Consider the following 22,498-nt stretch of genomic DNA (forward strand, 5'->3'; position numbering starts at 1 on the left):
TTCATACAGCCCCAAACACACACGACACGACACGCATACACAGACACACAAAAAACAGAAGGGCCTACAAGACAAAATCAGGATATGACATCATTCACAGGATAGGGAAGCCACAAAACTTTTCTATTTGTGTTGATCTTTTCTGTATTCTAGAGAGGCTTTCGTGCAGTACATGTAGCTGATGAGTGAAAAGTTAAAGGTTTCTTAAAGGATAGTTTGGATTTACACATACTGCCCTCTTGGAGAAAACAGGAATTCTTCTCAAGTTTCCAACAGATCCCTCAACATTCCAAGTGTCATCAGTGGGACTAAAACCAGGTACAGTATATGGAAGAGTTCGCCTTTTTTCCCTATCTATTCACTTTTCTTGTATCTGCTCTCATTTACGAGATGACACTTTTTTTCAACATTGTACATTTTGTGGAGTAACGTTAGATCTCATGTGACGTGGGGGAAAGAGTAAGCGTGATCAGACATGCCAGTGTTTGACGTGACTGGAGGGGGTGGACAGAAAATTCTTCTGTTCAACAAATCCATTCATCTTTCAGTCACTGTATTGGTAAAGCCACAGCTCTTTTTGGCTTGTGAACAGGCTACTATAGTGTCTTTATTATAATGATTCTCAAGGAAAAAGGAGATTGATTAGAAACAGTATGAAGTAGATTATGATAAACTGATGCAAAAGCTAAACCCTACCTACTTCAAAAATGAGATAATGATATTAACCGAATGCTCTCGGCATGTATTACATCATCATCTTTTGCCTAAAATATGCTTAATCGGGTCATTTAGAAATACTTGTTTGTTGGCAGAATCAAGAAAACGCTCAGATGGGTTTTGCATGAGCTCTTCAATTAATAAATTAGGTTTTGAAGAGGGAAAAGACATTTTAATAAAACAAAATGTGCAAATTATAACTGTTTTTCATTAAGATCCCTGTGAAACTGATGTCAGAATACTATAAAATGCATTATGAGAACACACACAAGTGCTAAAAAATGTCTAAAATATTGCTGCATATATTAATTCTTGATAAATGCTAATTAAACTAATCCTCAAAAGCCCCATACAGTATTTTTAAATAATTGATTTAACAATTCTGTTCAGTTCTCTAGTAACCACATCTCAGTCAATACATTCATGGGAGGAGCGAGAAAAAGGAAAAGAATAACAATACTTATCAAAAAACAAAAGGAGGATGAACTCAGAAACACAGATATACTGCAGTTAAATCAATACAGAGACGCAGTATCTGACCTTTAGAAATAAAGAGATATCCAAAAAATATCTCATTTCAGCAATGTAGAACAAACGCAGGAAAACTGTGTGAATAAACCAAGCTTTTGTTTTTTAAATACCAAAGTATAGGCCAAATGGTTCATGGTGTGGTCGTTGTGCACTTTTTTATTATGTAACATTATTCAATCAGGAGCGAAGAAGTCCTCAGAAAACCTTTTTGCTCTTTAATACCATTATTAAAAAGAAATGAATGCAGCAATGTTTGTATTATGGATATCATCATACATCACATTTCGCTCTTTAATGTTGTACGCTGTATATGATAATAGACCTCCCAACCCATTGACATTTTCTGTCTGCACGTAGAAAATGCCAAATCCATTAAAGGTTTTAATTGCACATAAACGCAACATAATAATTGTAATGCTATTCCCTAAATGGACCACCAGATAATGTTATTTGTGTTGTGGTATATTATGACAAGCTCACCAGAAGTGATTAAACTTAAAACTGTTGGTTGTAAAGTACAAAACAAAACAAATAGAAGAGATATAATAATACAAAACCTAGAGATTATCTAGACTTTTGCAAGTATTCAATAATACAGTAAAATGTGAGGATTGTGTGACTTCCCTGTGGTGTACGTAGATAAAAATCGCTCATTTTAAGGTAAATAAAAATATACAGTTCATTATATAAGGTCTTTATACACCACTGATAATATAAGTCCTGCATTGGTTTTCATTTTAAGTTTCCTTTTCAGAGGCATAACTTTATTCTTTTCTTTTTGCGCTTTAGAAAATCCCCCATTTGATGGGACTGTGGCTCAGTGAATTACTATGAAAAATCCAGATCCTGACTGGTAGCCGACTCCATCATCACCCTCCACAGACCAGCAATGGATTTTTGCTTGGGCCAGGTTTTCAGCAAAGATAAGACATTCCGGCCCCGAAAGCGTTTTGAACCTGGAACACAGCGCTTTGAACTGTACAAAAGAGCCCAAGCTTCATTGAAATCAGGCCTTGACCTTCGGAAAGTCGTGCAGCTGCCAGAAGGGGAGAACATTAACGATTGGATAGCCGTGCACGTCGTGGATTTCTTCAATCGTATCAACCTCATCTATGGGACGGTCAGTGAGTTCTGCACCGAGAAGAGCTGCCCAATCATGTCTGGCGGACCACGATATGAATACAGGTGGCAGGATGGAGATCAATACAAGAGGCCCACCAAACTGCCTGCTCTTGTATACATGAGCCTTCTGATGAACTGGATCGAATCACTTATTAACAATGAGGACATCTTTCCTACAAGAGTAGGTGTGTGAAATACAAAATGTTCACATGCTGATTGTGTTGATAATCTGATGTATTTCCGAGTACGGCAGGATATTCAAAAACAAACAATAGGAGACCGGACTTCATTTTATCCTTCGGGAATTGACTGGGCATTTTATGCTTGAATGCAGCAATGTGGTGGGAAAAGTAATAAGCACGTTTTGACAAAGGACAGCTATTAACTATACACTGTTAAAAGCTGTCATTTGAAAAGTACCCTTCAAAAGGTCCTAATATCTACCAATTAAGTACAGATATGTACCTTTGATGTATTAAAGGGACATTCCACTTTTTTTTAAATGTACTCATTTTCCAGCTCCGCTAGAGTTAACCATTTGATTTTTACCGTTTTGGAATCCATTCAGCCGATCTCCGGGTCTGGCAATACCACTATTAGCATAGCTTAACATAATCCATTGAATCTGATTAGACCATTAGCATCGCGCTAAAAAATAGCCAAAGAGTTTTGATATTTTTCCTATTCAAACTTGACTCTTCTGTAGTTGTGTACTAAGACCGATGGAAAATTAAAAGCTGCGATTTTCTAGGAAGATATGGCTAGGAACTATACTCTCATTTTGGCGTAATAATAAAGGACTTTGCTGATGTTACATGACTGCAACAGGCGTAGTGATATAACACACTGCCTGAAAATAGTGCGTATTGGTTACTTTCAATAGTGAGAGTATAGTTCTTAGCCATATCTGCCTCAAAAATTGCAACTTTAAATTTTCCATCTGTCTTAGTACACAACTACAGAAGAGTCAAGTTTTAAATAGGAAAAATATTTAAACTCTTCGGTTATTTTTTAGCATGATGCTAATGGTCTAATCAGATTCAATGGATTGTGCTAAGCTATGCTAAAAGTGGTACATCCAGACCCGGAGATCGGCTGAATGGATTCCAATTAAATCAAATGTTTAACTCTAGGGGAGCTGGAAAATGAGCATATTTTAAAAAAAAGTGGAATGTCCCTTTAATATGCACTCTTTAGGTAAAAAGGTGTACTTTTTTAAATGGTACCACCCCAGTGACAGCTTTTGTACCTTTATTTTTGAGAGGGTACTATATTTATTAATTTTGTAAAATAGTTAACATCAATGAATCATGCACAATAAGACCAGGAATGTGCATTATAAACAGGGCCCATTTTAATTTTTTGTTGATTTAAAATTTTGCTACCGTAACCAGTGTCCACTTCGACCAGGATTCAAACCAATGTCCAAGCTGGTATGGGAGTTGAGTGCACTAACTATAAAGGCTAAACAGCACAGCCTCCAGCATCAGTCATACAGTGCATACCAGATAGCATCCATTATATAACCATGGAAATGTGTTTTTTGTTTATGTTGTTAGAGAAAAAATATTCACAAAAGCTTGCGTGGTATATTAAGTAATATAAATATATTTACAATTATTAAACATATCAATTTAATTAGAAATGCAACAGTACAACATTTGTGTGTTGATACCGCTATTTGATTTTTTTTTGAAAGACGTCTGCTTTTACCGACAGATACTTATGGTTCTGCTTTTTACACTTATAATTGCTTTTATTTGCCAATAACAATTATGGGCCCATACATAAGCGCATTCCTTATTTTAATATATGATAAAAGGATGACATTATTGTTCTTCTATTTGCAGGAGTCCCTTTTCCTAAAAATTTCCAGCAGGTTTGCAAGAAGATCTTAAGCCGGCTCTTTCGGGTTTTTGTACACGTCTACATTCATCACTTTGACACCATCTGCAATATGGGAGCGGAAGCTCACATCAACACCTGCTACAAACATTACTATTACTTCATCTCGGAGTTCACTCTCATCGATCAGTCAGAGCTGGAGCCTCTGGTGAGAAAGATGTGTTTTCAATACAGCTATAGATCATAGGTGTCAATGAGGGAGGAGGAGGATTGATAAATGACTAAATCCCTGATTCTGCTATTATTTATGTGTACATTTTTACCCAAAACAGCTAAACGATGACAGGATATTGCTAATGTATTATTATTTATATATATATATATATAATAATTGTGTGTCTATCTTTACAGAAAGAAATGACAGAGAAGATCTGCCACTGAAAGATTGTGTTGATTGGATGTGCCTGCAAAAGCACACAATGTCGATATGAGCCAGAAAATCAATCACTTCAAACATTCAGAACAATATGTGAAGTCTGATCTGAGATCAAAGACTCTTAAGTGAGCAAACTGCAGTATGAAACATGTATTTCGTGTCCTTTAATTCTATGTGTGTCTTCTAAAGGCAACACAAACTTAAAATTCACCAGTAAATGTCAACAATGACACATTTGTTATCCTTGCATTGGAGTATTGGTATGGAGTATGCATACATTTCTGAGAATTTCATAATGTGATATTTTTCCTTAAGGGGAGGGAAATTTGATATTGCATGTTTTAACCTCTGTTGTGAGACTGTTATGGTTCAAGTCAACCTGATAAACAGGTTCAAGTTGTTATATTCTTGCTCTGTCATGTCTGTATGGGGGCAGAAGCCTTGGGTTGCTTTATTTAACCAGGGTATGTGCACTAAGAAACCATTATGATGCTTGTGACTGATAAGAAACAGCACATAAATGTTTTGTTTTTCTTGCATGCAAACAGATTTGAAATACATTTTCCAATTACTTTTCTTAAAAATGACTTATTTTCTTGTTAAGAGATAAGAGTTTTGGATGGGATCTTGGAAACAGCCAAAGATTTTAATTTGCTTACTATAACTACCATGCTTGCTCTCTAAAATGCAACTGCAGATGTAATTTTCCCCATCCTCATTCTGATTATCATAATGTCAAAACGTTGGGTTGTTTTAAAAATATTCGGTTAATTTAACCCGGTGGTTCTCAAACTTTTTTAGTGTGCGGCCCCAAAGAAAATTTATGAAAAATTTTTTTTAAACGTAAACATATTAAAGTATACAAGGCAGTGCTGTTGGTTAGAAGCCTTATTTAAATTTATGTATTTTATCAAATGTCATAAAACAGAGGCCCCCCCGGCACTATCTCGCGTCCCCCAGTTTGAGAACCAGTGATTTAACCCATTACTGGGTTCATACCTTTTTCACACAACACGTCATTTTTTAGAGCGTTACATTATATGCAGGTTATTATAAGAAGAGCATACTAAGTAAGTATGTGGTAAGTGCAAAATATTAAAATTCATTTTAATCATCTGCATAAGCTGAGCACAAATGTAAATAAAGAACGAAAGCTCCCATTTTTTAAATTAGAGGTGAGTTTTTTTTAGCTAATTGTTTTTTTTTTTTATGGAAACTGTAAAAGAGAAGCGATCCGTGGGAAAACTTTCCAGATGCGAAAACACAATATTAAAAGCAGATAACTCTCGCGGCGACAACATTGAAAGTTAAATACCACAAACGAGTCTAAACAGAGGCCTAACATTTAATTTAACCAATACCAAAACATTATAATTCTTGTTCCAACTAAAACACACAAGTGGCGCCCGGCCAAGAATAAAAACAGCATTCCTTCACGAAATTTGAATCGTACCGCAGGCACATGAATATTCATTACATTGCGTTCTGCTTACGCGTTCATTCGTAAACCCAGAGCCATAGAGAATCTTGCGTCCAATCACGTGATAATTAATATTCATGAGCCGAGCCGTCGCCTAGTATGACTGGTTAAGGATCCAGCGTGCAACGTATCAGTGGGAGGGCGTGTGGCGCGTTTTAGGAGGCTGTGTTGCGGTTTTGTGTATGTTGTTCTCCCTCACTGTTGTTGCCGAGGATGATGGCGGAGGCAGTCACGGCACATCCACACTCATTCACCTGCAATTTCCAGGTTTGGTTATTATTTTATTATACGTGGCTGAGGTGTATAATGCTTGTTTAACACGCGCACCAGTAGCTCTGCTGAACCCAGCTCGCTGTGTGATTTATTAAAGTGTCTTTGGGGGTTCCTATAATGCGCGTCAGTGATTATTTAAATGTTTTGACCAGTCTGCCTTTTTGGTCGCAAAAAAACGCTTTTGTATCTGTGCTTTTATAGACATTTGTTAAATGTCAGAGGATTTTTACTTAATTTTTACCAAAACATTGCTATTCTGTTAGCGCAATTTCACGTTTGCTGCTGACGTTGCAGTTCATTGATACTTGTTGCTTGTCTTAACTCATTTAACAGCTTGTGTCACATCAGTTTCCTCTTAACACTTAACGTTACTGTTACTGTTGACTTGGACTGTTATTTTACATGGTAATATTTTCATTCCTAGACTCGAAGCAATGTTCCCGCCCATCCAGTCACAAAATTTGTATGAAATCGTAAAATGTCACCGTTATCCGTTAAATATCTCCAATCATTTATTTCACTCGTTTATGTAAGTTCTATTTCTCCGTAGTTATGTAATACAAAGATATCCCGTTTTTTTGAATATGCGGGATTTCCCCTTTTAGTGACATCAGCGAAGTGGCAATTTGACCAACATGTCATGCCACGACGGTATATCTCTAGCATAAACGGAAACTAGATTACTAAATAGCCAGCAGATAATTTTACCCTACCTACTTTAAGACTGTTGTCACTAGATATCTATTTCGGGTCACACGCTTTTCTTGAGCCATGCAGTCGCGTGAATTCTGGAACGATCGTCTATGGGTTTTATTTTTAAGCTCGCGGACCTTCAAGCGCTTTATTGCTCGTGCCCGGTACTGACATGTATCGCGTAACAGTGCGCATGCTCTCTCTGACTTATTTAGAATGTTCAAATGGTGTATAAATAAATAAAAGTCCCCAATTTGTATTGGCTTAGAGATGAGAAAGCAGATTTGAAACATGAAAGCCCTGGTCAGAGTATAAAATCTGATAAGTGCACAGTGCATACAAGTTGTAAAGATAGTGACTCATATGCAAACTTCCTTTTTCATGATGTTCAGGTTTCAAATGTTGTACTATTCAGTACAAACTATTCATACATGGAGATTGTGACCATCTGGTTCACTTCATTCATTGTGAAAGCTCAGATAAACATTACTTAGTAATTACCCAACATCCTCTGTGTTTATCTGCATTACAGCTTTCTACATGTCATTTATGTCACTTCCTTTCTTTTTTTTGTTTTGTGTGTAATTTTCTTTCTCACAGATAACCAGTAGTGCTCTGGCATCTGGCCAGGTGGAGAGTCGTGGTCCGCACTCGTATGCTTCCCTCAACGCCTCCCAAACCACCACAGGTACGTCTTCATTATAGCTGATCATCTGAAAGAAGATCTTCCAAAACCATAAATTCTGTACACATCTCGGCTAAAGTGTGTGTGAAATGTAATTGTGAAAATAATTTTCAAACTGATTTACCAGACCTGATTTCCCAAGTATGCCATTGGTTCAAATATATGTTTGGCTGCTTGGCATGCTCAAATAAACAGAGCATTTTTAGGGAAAACACACACTTCAGCTTTAAACTAAAATCAAACCAAAGGTCTGGCAAATATCTGAGATCCTGTGATTAAACAGCTGTGTTTATAATGTTTAGGAATGGACAACAGTCAACCGGTCAACATCACAGACCCTGGTACACGCCGGAAGAAGAAGAGAAGAACTCGGGCCGCAGACAGTTTCACGGGCAAATTTAGTGGTATTTAGCCAAAGCAGTACATCACATATAGATGTATAACCAAACAGATGCTCCTTTAAATATCGTTATGGTCTTTATTTATTCTTATCATTACCCTATATGGTTTATAATCAGCATTATTTTGACTTTATAGACTTCCTGTTCAGGCCAGTGTGAGTAAACTCTGCTGTGTTTGTTTGCTGTAGATCTGTACAGGCTGACCGATGAGCTGCTTGGTCAGGGGGCTTATGCTAAAGTCCAAGGATGTGTGAGTTTACAGAATGGCAATGAGTATGCTGTGAAGGTGAGATAAACTTGGTCAATTTCTTGATTTTGTTCATAAGTACTTCTATAAAATAGTAACAAACATACTTTAAAGGTGCATTGTGTAATTTTTTCGAAGGATATCTTGACAGAAATACAATATAATATACATAACTATATTATCAGTGGTGTATAAAGACCTTACAAAATGAACCGTTTTATTTTAATTCCCTTACAATGAGTCATTTTTTTATCTACATACACCGTGGGCCTCTTTACATGGAGGTCGCCATTTTGTGCTGCCATGTTTCTCCAGTAGCCCTAACGGAAAAACTGCTCTATAGAGGGCATTATAAATAAATGACCTTGCGTAAAACATTGTTTTGTTTTTTTAGATAATTGAGAAGAATGCAGGTCATAGTCGCAGTCGAGTTTTCAGAGAAGTGGAGACTCTATACCAGTGCCAAGGAAATAAGTTAGTTCTTCTTCCTCACTAGTAATTACACTTAAATTAGTATATAAAGATTTATTGTAAGTGATTGTTTTTTGGAACGGTTAAAGGTACTATGCACTATTATAAAGCAACAAATAGTAAATTGTTAAAAGTGCAATTGTTAACCATATGAGCTTTATGTGTTTCTGCAGGAACATTCTAGAACTTATTCAGTTTTTTGAAGATGACAGCGGTTTTTATCTGGTTTTTGAGAAGTTACGAGGAGGTACAGTTAAAAATTCCCTCACCAATATCAGTATTCAGTATGTTAATGTTTACATTTAGTATATATGTATTATTATTATTTTACAGTCCTTCCTGAAAAATGAATTTTTTTGTGATTGTAGCGGGCAAAAATCCTTGATCTTGTTTTTTTTAAATGCAATGGAATATGCGGGATATTTATGCGATGAAATTGCGGGAACTTGCAAAAACTATGGGTACTGGCAAAAACTGTTTGCAGCTTTTCAATGATGTTCGTGTCGCGTAATTACGTCACTTCATAACGTTCCCATGAAAACAGGGGACATGGCTGCGCTTGTGTAAAGTAAATGCAACATTTTTAAACTTTCTGCTAAGATATATATGACTTTTGGCTACAAAAATGCAGAGATTATGAAATCATGAACGAGGGACATATGAGACCATACCGATATAGGTGGTTTTGTATCTGGTATATTTTTTTAAACTCTGTATATTGCCTAGCCCTATATTATTTGTATATTTAGTATAGTGTATACATAGTATAGTAATTCAGTATATTTGTTGTAGTTTTATTACATTATTTCTCAATCATTTTCTCTGTCAGGTTCCATTTTAACGCACATCCAGAGTCGAAAATACTTCGATGAGAGAGAAGCTAGTTATGTAGTCAGAGATATAGCACACGCCCTTGACTTTCTACACAACAAAGGTAAACACTATAGATTTTCTCCGCTGACCATTGCACACAATGTGTTTGTTTACTAAAAACTCATCTATTTCTCCCTCATAGGAATTGCTCACAGAGACCTCAAGCCTGAAAATATCCTGTGTGAATATACAGATAAGGTAACTTATCTTAGAAAATGTATGTGGGCACATGATCATTAAGATCTAGTCAGTGCTAATTGTGATATTGTATGTGCTCATGTTCCAGGTGTCTCCTGTAAAGATCTGTGATTTTGATCTTGGCAGCGGAGTAAAGCTGAACAGTGCCTGCACCCCAATAACCACCCCTGAGCTCACCACGCCGGTAAACACAACCTCAGATTTGCTCTTAAAATATTGAGTTAACTAGCAGTAGCACATTTTAATCGATAAGTTCTTCTTCTGTAGTGTGGTTCGGCAGAATACATGGCACCCGAGGTCGTTGAAGTTTTTACGGATGAGGCTTCGTTCTATGATAAGCGGTGTGATCTGTGGAGCCTTGGGGTTATTCTCTACATTCTGCTTAGCGGGAGTCCTCCCTTCACGGGCCACTGCGGCACCAACTGCGGCTGGGAACGAGGAGAGACCTGTCGTGCCTGTCAGGTAAGAAACGCTAACGTGCAAATAAGCAACAGATAGATTATCCACCCGAGGGATTTAACGTTTCTGTGCTCTCTTCTTCAGAATAACCTGTTTGAGAGAATTCAGGAGGGAAAGTACGAATGCAGGGATGGAGTTTGGGCTCAGATTTCGGACGATGCCAAAGATCTGATCTCACGTCTGCTGGTGCGAGACGCCACTCTACGACTGAGTGCCGCTCAGGTCCTGAAGCACCCTTGGGTACAGGGGGTGAGTTTTCTGCTGTAGTTTAATCAAAGCCTTTTTGGACTTAATCTTTAAAATTAATTCATCACTTTTAAATTTTTTTTTTTTCAGAATGCACCTGAAAGATTTCTTCCAACTCCTCGTGTTCTCCAAAGGTACTCCACAAATGCAATTTATTTAAGTTAAATTCGTTCCTTGGTTTCTGCAATGTTTCTAAGCATCTCTTCTGTTGAACTTTTAGAAACTGCAGCACTAAAGACCTCACGCAATTCGCGGCCGAAGCCATCGCATTTAACCGGCAACTGTCTCAGCAAGAAGAAGAAGAGCAAGAGGATTTTGGGGCCGTTGTCTGCTCTATGAGACTTTCACCCCCCTCCAACTCTAGATTAGCACGTCGCCGAGCACAATCTCAGGCACTACGCACCAATACCTGACACCATTGCACAGGTGGTCAAATGATGCACGTACACACCTAATATTATATGCTGCATACACGCATTTATGTTCTCTGCTAAGCAGCATAGCCTCTGTCTATCCGTAAAGCACACTAACCCACACACAACACTTAAAGTGCTGAATGCCAACTAACTTTAAGTATGCACACAACAAAACAAGTGCTGTCTTGCAAAGAATTTGCTTCAGGGTAATGTAGCTCTTAGTGTAATGCTTTTTATATGATTTAAGCATGTAAAACTGTGATTTATTTTTTTATTTTGGTATATTTAAATATTTATTAGAAAATTCTTATGGCTGGAAGTGTTTCTCAGCTACATATGGTGTAAAAAGGTGCTTGGATCTGAGGGAATTATAGATTTTAAGTTTAACCGTATCAGTGATTGTTTTAACTTTCCGTTTTTAAGTATTTTAAAGCCACTTAAATTAAGATATATTACTGTAAAGCACTGGACCACTTGTTTTTTATCTTGTCATTCTTATTGATGAGTGAGAAACATTTCGAGTATTGTGAAAAGCTGTGCTCCCTTATAGCAACATAGTTTAGAGTTTGATTCATGTCTAGATCTGTATGAATTATTTTTAACCTGTTATGTGTCAATGCTGTTGAGAGATATGTAGCTTTATTTAATGTCCTGATTAGGTATTATAGCAATTCAGGTATTTGACCAGTTACTGTCAATATTACAAATGAATTATTTTTAGATTATATTTTTCATGTGCTTCTCTTACAGAGTTATGTTTTATTTTCTTTAGTGTTCAAAATGATTTTGCTATAAATGTGCAGTATTTTTGTAGGAAATTGACAAGCAAGTAATTTTTTTGCATTCCGTGGAAATTGTGCCATATTTTGGGGCAAAGTCTCCGATTTGCATTTTAACGCAAAAGTAGCCTAACTTTGCAGTTAATTTCCTTATAATTAATTAACTAAGTAATTATCTTATCCACTGCTCAAAATGCTACTTGGTTAGCATTTTGCTTATGCTTTTGGCTGTCAATATTATGTATGCACATTTATGAGGATGTTCTGGGAAATGTTTTATATAGCAGGGGGTGACATGATGTACTACCTCATATTAATGTCCTTTGTATTCTGTGCTTGTATGATAGTGATTTTACATCAATTAAATGAATATCGGTCTAAGTTCATGATATCTATGGAGTGCCCATTATCCCTTCAAAACTTTGGGACTAATTTTAAGTACGAGGTGTTTATTTGACTGTTCCAGTTTTGAAAAATAAAGTGGTTTTATTCTGTAAACAAGAAAACAAGGTCTTCATTTGCATCACACTAAAACACAAAAAGAATGTTTAGATCTATTAACAGATAACTGAAACTAACGAATACTTAAACTGCCTATAATAATGGTGTTTAAAATACATGTTTTAGATAATAATACTTGTCTATAAGATTATTTTGATCTTATATTTACTGTATGCATGACACTTTCATTCCAGGTTTTTTTTCAATACATTTTACACGTTTTCTGGGAATTAGATTCCTGACCTTTGGGTTGCTAGCATCATGGTCTGCCTGTTGAGCTCCACCTTTATAATATTAGTGTTATGACAGTCCTCACCAATAATCATCTATATCCAGTAAACATGTTTAGGGCTATATTGTATTTATTCACCACAGTTACATAATTTCCATGGGAACAAATCAGGCCTTTGCTGATGCAACATCTAACAATTTCTGAATAAATAACCTATTTTTACGGTCAGGATAATCTGCTATGACTGATGGAGACAAATTAGCCCAGATGATGGAGAAGCTTGTATGGATTCACATATATAATGTTTCATCAGATCATTCTTTCATGTATTATTCCCACTTTTATTTAAACACTGGTCATCAAATATATCTCATATGAATGAACAATTTATTTTAAATTAAACATCAGAAAATGCAAATTTCTGCTGTTCTTTAATGCTGTGAGTGCGTATTATCTTTACTCTGGGTACCTCAAAATAAATCCAACAAAGATATAAAAGAAAGGGAGGGGTGCACAGAAGTGTGGCTTTATTAAACCATTTCTCAAGGTTGCGATGAAAGAAGCTTGATTTGAAAAGACTATTTTCATCCCTTAATGGCAGTGCTGTGAAGACAGACATAGCTCTTGTCATTGGACTGAACATGAACGTTTGAAGGACAGGTTCTGCATGGTTTTCTCTTATTTATATATCTGTGTGGCTTTGTTTGAGTGGATTTGGTGCCTTGTGTAAGTTGTAATGTTTAGGGAGACGTGAGGTTGATATGGATCTTTCAATCCGAGCGAGTACAGTACAAACTATATGCAGCTGAAGGGAACTCAACAGCGCCCCATGCGGTTGTGAAGAGAATACACAGCATTGGCAGAATATCAGGTCTGCATCATCCCAAACTATCACAGAGTGAAATGATGCGCTCATTCATCGGCTGAAGTTAAAGAGCTCACAAAATTGATCTTAACAGTGTTGAAGACTTATTACAGCTCTTCTATTTTCTCCTCAGTTAAAGGTAAATAACTCATTTTTATCCATTAGGTTTTTGCATGTTTATTATGAATTATTAATAACGTGCTGCCATTATATATTTATGTTATTGATAGATTATTTTAGATCAGATGCATAGAAAGTGTTGTCATAAACCATTGAGGTTTTGCCCAAAAATAAAAATAGTATAGTATACTGTTGTAAACTAACTGTAGTTTACTATTTTCATAGTAGATCTTATATTACATGTATATTTTCGTAATTATATAGTATAATTGCTGTAGTATAATATAGTACACTGTAGTTTACTATAATATTTACAAACAAATGTATACATTTTTATTGAATTTTTATTTTATTATTTTTACCATTTTTATTTACAAATTCAGCTTCCTATAGATTTGGCTCAATATCACACAGAAACACTGATTTTGGCATTTAGACATTTCAAAAGCATTTAACATAGAAATCCTGACATTTATATCAACACATTTTCAATATATTAAATGTTTTTATACAGACATAGCATCAGATTACAAAAAAAATCATCTGTCATGCAAACACACCGTGTAACAAAGTTATACGGTACTGTAATTTCCTGGACTTATCTGGTTTTGACAGCATTAATTGAATTAGCTCAGCTCATGCTGGTGCCTCCATGACACACAAACAGACAGGCGGATATGAGGACCAGCAAATTATGTACCAGCACATCTCTATGATATTTATTACTGCTACTTGTCTGTTGTCCTTTATTTCTATCTCTCCCTAACTCTCTTTCCCTCAGTTCCTGTGGTAGGTCATAAGGTCATTGCCATTTAAACAAGATGATTTTCTCAGATGAAGATGCCCACTCTGTTTTAAAGAAGACAAGTCAAAAGAGAAAGCTACGTTCACATGGGTTTCCCTCCCCAGCGCTTTGCTGTGCTTGCGGTCTTTGTATCATGCTGGCAGGCATTAATATCACCCTGGTGGGTGCTCTTGCCTTTCACAAACTCCTCCCTTTCAACAACCCTCCCATCATTATCGGACCTATCCTCCTGCTGGTGGCCTTTTCATTTTTTGGGGCTTGCTGCATTTGTAGTCGACGCCCCATTGCCCAACCCTCTCGTATGTCTGCAGGACGGGACCACTGGCCGTTGATGAGGATGGGCGAAGCTGTGTTTGAGATGGAAAATAGTGAGCCCACTATACAGGAAACCACAGCTATTCAACTCAGTCCAACAAACTCTCCAAGCTCCTCCCATCGCTACAGCCCCACCCACAATCCAGTCGCCCCGCCCCATCCTCGTCAAACCTGTGACTCCCCAAAGGGAACTGATGTGAATCTACAAAATCCCAATTTTGATGAATCATACTCATAGTTTGGACTTTGTCTGGCCTGAAAAGCATGAGTATTTTTCTCAGATATTAAAAGAAGAATGGGTAATAAAGGTTTATTAAAGGATCAATTTTAAACCTTTTAATCCAACACGGCCATCTTTTATTCAGACGTGGCAAATTGGTCGTAAGCTGAAATGAATCCCTTAGATATGGGAAATCAGGAACAATTTTGAAGGGATAGATTCAGTTCCTGTGGAGAATTGAGTTTTCTCCTGAGAGATTGCTAGGAAATGGATTTTGTAAAATTGTACATATCAAACTTTTATGTATAAATATTAAATGTGTGGTATATTTATTTGATTATATATAAATAATGTTTTTGTGTCATTTTGAAATATAAGTGTTTGTATGGTTTTTATGGATAAAATGTTGTTTTTCAATAGTACCTTTTCATAATAAAAGTCTTGAAATACTGACAAGAATTTAAGAAAATGTATTATATAAAGTTTGTATTTTGCTGTTTGATGTACCATGAAGGATGTTTTAAAAATAAATATAACTGAGAACATTCAAGGCTGACTAGGATCTCTCTGACTAGCAGCTTTTGGCCAGAGTTTGTTGAAGTGAATGTTGCATTATAACCAACAACTAATCCAGCATTGGGATACTGCCTCTTTCTATTTGCACTCTTGTTATGTCTTTAATTGCCAACATATTTAAAGATTATATAACACACTTTGTATCTGCTTATCTGGTGTTAATCTTGAGTACCTATAGTATAACATCCTTCATATCTGTGAAGAGTATTTAGTTTTATCAGATTTATAAAAGACAGATCAGCTGTACCAATACTTTCCGAATAAACCTGAGGTCATGGAGGCGTACAGTGGACGGAGCGAGTCATGAGGAACACACACAAAACATAATCCTACTATCTCTGGATAACTTTAAGATTCACTGCATGTTCATTGCAAAACAACAACACTGCAGGGTTCCCCATTCCTGAGCTAAACTATGCTAAAAGTGCTACCGCCAGACCCAGAGATGAATGGATTCAAAAACTGTAAAAATCAGGGGAGCTGGAAAATGAGATTTTTTTTAAATGGAGTAATCCTTAAAACAGTGTTAATAAGTCACAATGCATGAAATAGCTTTACCAAACCCCCCCATCCACTATCCTTCCAATGTGCCCTGATTGTTAGTGGTACTAAGTAGGCATGCACCGATATATAGGCCTATATGTTTAAAAACAACCAAAGGGGTTGAAAATGCACAAGTAATTATGTAAATGTACAAAATAAGCTCAAGCATGTGTAATGTTAAATAGGTCTATGACGTAGTTTAAATAATTCTGTGTTTAAATAAAATGATTACCCCAAGGGATCAAAACCTCATTCTGTTCAAAGAGTTACACAAATACTACTGTATAAACAACAATGCTTATACAAATCTTTTTGTGCTTGTTGTTGTCAGATGACAAAGTGATTGCGTACCTGAGCCTGTATATATATATAGTACATATAACAGAGAAATTCTCTCTTATCTGGCACATATGTGCCGACCAATGTGCTGGTAGTTCTTGTAACAGATTAGGGCTGTTTGTTCAGTTGTGCTGCTGCAGTGCCATCTGTGTACACAACACAATTACTGTTGCCACTGAGACACCGCAATATTTTCTACAGCTCTGTTCTTTGCATCAGACAGAGATAGATAGATTTGATATGATCTTGGTTGTCTTTTTCATTGCATAATTATCCACGCTGTCATTAGAGATGATGTTATAGTTCACGGCATATTAATTGCTTCTGCATCATTAAACAACCATAATGTAACACATACTAGGGTTGAATGAGGGTGTGTACAAATCTGCTAGAAATATAATTTAAGATGTGAAGCATTTAATAATATGCATGTATAATATTTATGTTTTATAAAGGGGTATAATTAAATGGAAATGTGACTTTTTCCAAGTGCTATAATTGGGTCCCCAGTGCTTCTATCACCTAGAAATGTAGAAAAGTAAACCCAGTAATTTAGTTTTGGTAAACTATTCTCTGCAAGTATGTGAAAAAATAGGTCATTGAAATTTGGCTCCCCTTGTGATGTCAGAAGGCATAATACAACCCCTTAATCAACACTATCCAACCACGGCACTGCCATAGAGACAGAGCGCCGATATGCAAATTTGAAAACCACGCCCACCGGGGGGGGAAACAATCCAACCGTCTCCGTTGACTTTGTATTGCGAGAGGCTGCCTCCTTGTCATTTCTGGCTTATAACAAAAAACAGAATAATGCCTAAAAGCTGCTGTGTGACAATATGTACAGCTAACAAGCCAAAGAACCCAGAAATAAGTTTTTATAAGCTGTCGAGCCGTAAAACCCAGCTTTTAAGGAAAATAAAGTGGATCGCCGACTACGTTTCCCCCTAGTGGACGCAGTTCTACTAATAGAAGTACTATGAAAAGTTGCCTGTTTCCACTTTTGTTTCTTTAAACGCTCGTTTTATGAGGTCGACAGCTTAAAAAAAACTTATTTCTGGGTTTTTTGGCTTTTTAGCTGTACACCTTGTCACACAGCAGCTTTTATGTATTATTCTGTTTTTAATTTTAATCTGTAAATAAGTTTTTATAAGCTGTCGACCCCAAAAACGAGCGTTTAAAGACACAAAAATGGAAACAGGCAACTTTTCATAGTAATACTATTAGTAGAACTGCGTCCAATAGGGGGAAACGTAGTCGGCGATCCACTTTATTCTCCTTAAAGACAGGGTTTTACGGCTCGACAGCTTATAAAAGCTTATTTCTGGGTTCTTTGGCTTGTTAGCTGTACAAACTGTCACACAGCAGTTTTTAGGCATTATTCTGTTTTTTGTTATAAGCCAGAAATGACAAGGAGGCAGCCTCTCGCAATACAAAGTCAATGGAGACGGTTGGATTGTTTTCCCCCCCGGTGGGCGTGGTTTTCAGGTTATGACGCGCGGCGCTCTGTCTCTATTAGTGCAGAGATCAGCTCATTTGCATTTTAAAGGACACACCCAAAAATTTTACATTTTTGCTCACACCTACAAAGTGGCAATTTTAACATGTTATAATAAATTATCTATATGGTATTTTGAGAAAGAACTTGACATAAGTACTCAGGAAATATTTATTTAACATCTTAAAAAGTCTTGTGAAATGTCCCTTTTAAAAATTTTCTTTGTTAATTTGCAAATTAATCAAAGTGGGTTAAATTACTTTTATTGCAGTAAGAAACCACAACATTGTACTTAAGACAATAAAACAAATGTTTCTTGATAGAGACACACAATGTACAACTGTCAGCTATGTGACGTTATAGCATATATTACTTTATACAACAGTGGCACCTAGTGGTTACATTCATAAAAAACACAACATATAAAACACAAGATATGGATTGTCAATGACATTGAATGCAGGGATTTGTTCTGATTTACAACAGATCTAATTACAGATTCTCCTAAAGATTTTCTATTTTACTATACAATAAAATTAATATGCAGTATCCTCAAGTCTTTACCTCCCTTGTTTAACTTTGTTAACATTACTTCTTGCCTAACTTTAATATAGTCTAGTATTGTGATCCCAAAATCTCTCATTTCGCTTTGGACAAATCCTCTGCTAAGGGTATGTATATAAACAAACGTATCCTGCTTCATAATAACAAATGTTACACACGTATTTACAAATATAAAGCTCAAAATCATCCACATTATTGTCCAAACATTACAGCATGTGTGTCATTTTTGTGTTCATTGTAACGATGCCCAGTCTGTCCTTCAACACAAACGCATGCGCAGATGTTCAACTACCGTGTCGCCATGTCTGAAACGCATGCGCAGTATTGGACTCGAGCGGTACTATATATAAGCTCGTGAGCCTCTGCCCCGTTCCACCTTCAGCCATTTTAACAATGTTAGGAGCTGTGGGACGCTGCTGCACCGGGGCATTGCAAGCCCTCAAGCCCGGGGTGACTCCCCTGAAGGCTCTTAACGGAACCCCAGCAGCACTGTTTTCTCGTAAGTAAAGATTATTGTTGTCTTTAACCATTCGTTTTAACGCAACCATTCTGACATCAACGTCACCGCCGCCGCGACACAGCAGCATGCGGATTGCAAGTGTAGGCCGCAAAGTTCTCCCGTCATTATTTTCAACGATTGATTTTGCTATAGCAACTATATGCATGCGGATTCACGATGGAAATTCACTGCCATGATTGTAAGCAGCAAATAATAATAAGAAGTCATTTGTATTTGTTACAAACCCGGAATGACCTTGTGTCATGGTGAGGAGGCTCGCGCTGTTAGCCGTGTTGCGAGGTCATGGTGAAGTTTAACGCGTAAAGAATATAAAATATAATTATCTTTTATAAAAAAATTATGTTTAAAATGTATGCTTTATAATCTTTAAATACACACTACGAGTGTATTATATAAAGACCCATATCCGTTATTGAATTAATTTGCCTTGAGAACATTTCCTTGGTAACGTTCATTCATAAGCATGTTTTGACTGATCACGACATTGAGAAGACTAGTTAAAAGATATAAACTATTTTCTATGTGGACTGTCAGTGCAGTGTAATACTCATTGTACCGTGTTTTTGTTGCAGGCAATTATGTTGCTCCTGCCGCAGCTGCCGCCACCGCCAACGGGCGTATCGTCGCAGTCATCGGTGCCGTCGTAGACGTCCAGTTTGATGAGGGTCTGCCCCCCATTCTCAATGCCCTGGAGGTGGCCGGCCGTGACTCCAGGCTAGTCCTGGAAGTCGCTCAACATCTTGGTAACTTAATTAATCAATAAGTTAATCACAAATCAGTTTTTATAACTATAAAGGAATCTCGAGAGTCACCTTTTTCTGGTTTTAGGGGAGAGCACCGTCCGCACCATTGCTATGGATGGTACTGAGGGACTGGTGCGTGGCCAGAAGGTTCTTGACACCGGTGCTCCCATCAGAATCCCTGTGGGACCCGAGACACTCGGCAGGATCATGAATGTCATTGGTGAACCCATTGACGAGAGAGGACCAATTTCCACAAAACAGTAAGCGTCTTTTTTGCCTTGGATATTTATTTTTGTTAGTTAATTTAAGGATATTATTCATCACTGAGGTTCATGTATATAATAAATAGTTTAATTTAGTTTTGATGTGTGCATTTGCTTAAGTGCAATATTGTGTGATTTCCTCCAGGACTGCCGCCATTCACGCCGAGGCCCCAGAATTCACAGACATGAGTGTTGAGCAGGAGATTCTGGTCACGGGAATCAAGGTCGTAGACCTGCTGGCCCCCTATGCCAAGGGTGGCAAGATTGGTATGTGATGCTCGGTCAACTTGTAATCTTTTTGGATTGATTAATACCGCTATCAAACACTTTTGAAACACAACCTGCATGTACACAAAGTAGAGCACTTGTCTAACTACAATCACTTATTTTTTTTTTAGGTCTCTTCGGTGGTGCCGGTGTGGGAAAGACTGTATTGATTATGGAGCTGATCAACAACGTGGCAAAGGCTCATGGTGGTTACTCCGTGTTTGCCGGTGTGGGAGAGAGAACCCGTGAGGGAAATGATCTTTACCATGAGATGATCGAGTCTGGTGTCATCAACCTGAAGGACACTACCTCAAAGGTAACTTGAGCCAATGGTTTTGAGCCAAAAAGGTTCTTCCATGGCATTGTGAAGCACTTTTTATTTTTGAGTTTTAGAACAACCAAGCCATTGCAGTCATCAGGTGTTATTGTTTTCATTAGGTGGCGCTGGTGTACGGACAGATGAATGAGCCCCCAGGTGCTCGTGCCCGTGTGGCTTTGACTGGACTGACTGTCGCAGAATATTTCCGTGACCAGGAGGGACAGGATGTGCTGCTCTTCATCGACAACATTTTCCGTTTCACTCAGGCTGGATCAGAGGTCAGCGATTGGATTTTTCACATCTGCGTTTACGGAGAAAGCCCTTTTGTGCCCTTCTCATGCTTTTTTTTTCTGTAGGTGTCTGCCCTGTTGGGTCGTATTCCCTCTGCTGTGGGTTATCAGCCAACTCTGGCCACAGACATGGGTACCATGCAGGAGAGAATTACGACAACCAAGAAAGGCTCAATCACATCTGTGCAGGTACACTTCATAACTTATACTTGCGTAACACACTCAAGTTCTTGTTGGGATTGCGATGCTATTTGCTTAGACCCTTTCAAGCTTTTCGTTGAACTGCATTTGGTTTCTTCTAGGCCATCTATGTGCCTGCTGATGACTTGACTGATCCTGCCCCCGCCACAACTTTCGCTCACTTGGACGCCACCACTGTGTTGTCTCGTGCCATCGCTGAGCTTGGTATCTACCCCGCTGTGGACCCGCTGGATTCCACTTCCCGTATCATGGACCCTAACATTGTAGGAGCAGAGCATTATGACGTAGCCCGTGGTGTCCAGAAGATTCTTCAGGTTAGTGATTTGTAAATATTGGGGGTCATTCACATTTTGAGGTACTGTTCACTAATCCTTTGGTCTCTCTACCCCAGGACTACAAATCCCTGCAGGATATCATTGCTATCTTGGGTATGGATGAGTTGTCTGAGGAGGACAAGCTGATTGTGTCCCGTGCCCGTAAAATCCAGAGGTTCCTGTCCCAGCCCTTCCAGGTGGCTGAGGTCTTCACTGGACACATTGGCAAGCTGGTGCCCCTGAAAGAAACCATCAAAGGCTTCAAGGCTATTCTTAATGGTTAGTTTTGGGCGTTCTCCTGTAGGTCATTTTTGTTCAGGCTTGTTTGGTGTTAATCATAGTGACGTTTCTCTCTAGGTGAGTATGATGCACTCCCCGAGCAGGCCTTCTACATGGTGGGTCCTATTGAGGAGGTCGTCCTGAAGGCAGAGAAACTTGCTGAGGAGCATTCGTAAAGAAGTCTGTTTTAAATGTGTAAAGGGCGGGCTGAATGAAAAAGAGGAGCACTTGGTTTGTAACGTCACATTCAAATTGTATCTTTATCGCTGGTCATCCTGAAAGTTGTATTTAATGTTTCCAATTAATCAAGATGGAAATAAACTGTCTTTCTGTCAACAGTTCCTCTTACTTGACCCATGTTTTTTTTTTGTCTCTGATGCTTGTTTGGCATGAATAGCTGTCATTTGTACATTTCTAATAGTTTTTGATTTGTGAAATGTGCATTCATATCCATTTCTAAGTCATTTGACCTCAGTAGTCGCAACAGTAATCAGACACACCTGGATTAATCAGTTTGTCCAATAATGGCAGACAGGAAACAAGGAGCTGGCTGAAGTTCAGGAAGTAGTGCAGCTGGACATAAAGCCTATTGATCTAGTAGTCAAAGCACTGTTCATCTTTTAAAAAGTAATGTAATAAAAAAAAGGGTTAACCTGGTGGAAATTAAGTGTACTTGAATATACTTGAATACCAGCAAATACATTTCTAAGACATTTTCTTTTTTGCAAAGCGAAAGCTTAAAATTATGCTACAAATACACTAATTCAAAGTATAGTTATCTGGGTTCCCACGGGCCATGGAATTTCTGGAATATGGAATTTTTATTGGACTTTATCAGAAAATGAAAGGCTG

At 37.6% G+C, this 22,498-nt stretch overlaps 3 protein-coding genes across 3 annotated transcripts; all 3 read left to right on the forward strand.

Moving 5' to 3' along the window:
* mob3c (MOB kinase activator 3C) lies at positions 1–5,795 on the forward strand. Its single transcript, XM_065241662.2, has 4 exons — positions 1–318; positions 2,038–2,555; positions 4,221–4,423; positions 4,627–5,795. Exons 2-4 carry the CDS (start codon positions 2,138–2,140, stop codon positions 4,654–4,656), a joined length of 651 nt encoding a protein of 216 aa, XP_065097734.1. The 5' UTR covers positions 1–318; positions 2,038–2,137; the 3' UTR covers positions 4,657–5,795.
* Positions 5,796–6,248: 453 nt separating this feature from the next.
* mknk1 (MAPK interacting serine/threonine kinase 1) lies at positions 6,249–12,253 on the forward strand. The gene is made up of 13 exons (XM_065241663.1): positions 6,249–6,398; positions 7,698–7,785; positions 8,085–8,186; positions 8,372–8,469; positions 8,825–8,904; positions 9,075–9,148; positions 9,731–9,835; positions 9,917–9,972; positions 10,061–10,156; positions 10,240–10,434; positions 10,516–10,680; positions 10,768–10,811; positions 10,898–12,253. Exons 1-13 carry the CDS (start codon positions 6,345–6,347, stop codon positions 11,088–11,090), a joined length of 1,350 nt encoding a protein of 449 aa, XP_065097735.1. The 5' UTR covers positions 6,249–6,344; the 3' UTR covers positions 11,091–12,253.
* A 6,538-nt stretch (positions 12,254–18,791) lies between these two features.
* Positions 18,792–21,987, forward strand: atp5f1b (ATP synthase F1 subunit beta). The gene is made up of 10 exons (XM_065241664.1): positions 18,792–18,949; positions 19,543–19,713; positions 19,799–19,973; positions 20,122–20,243; positions 20,375–20,559; positions 20,682–20,840; positions 20,919–21,041; positions 21,155–21,367; positions 21,445–21,646; positions 21,725–21,987. Exons 1-10 carry the CDS (start codon positions 18,844–18,846, stop codon positions 21,820–21,822), a joined length of 1,554 nt encoding a protein of 517 aa, XP_065097736.1. The 5' UTR covers positions 18,792–18,843; the 3' UTR covers positions 21,823–21,987.
* Positions 21,988–22,498: the final 511 nt, after the last annotated feature.

Source organism: Paramisgurnus dabryanus, chromosome 14 (genome assembly GCF_030506205.2).
Source record: "Paramisgurnus dabryanus chromosome 14, PD_genome_1.1, whole genome shotgun sequence".
In the NCBI taxonomy this organism is placed as follows: domain Eukaryota; kingdom Metazoa; phylum Chordata; class Actinopteri; order Cypriniformes; family Cobitidae; genus Paramisgurnus; species Paramisgurnus dabryanus.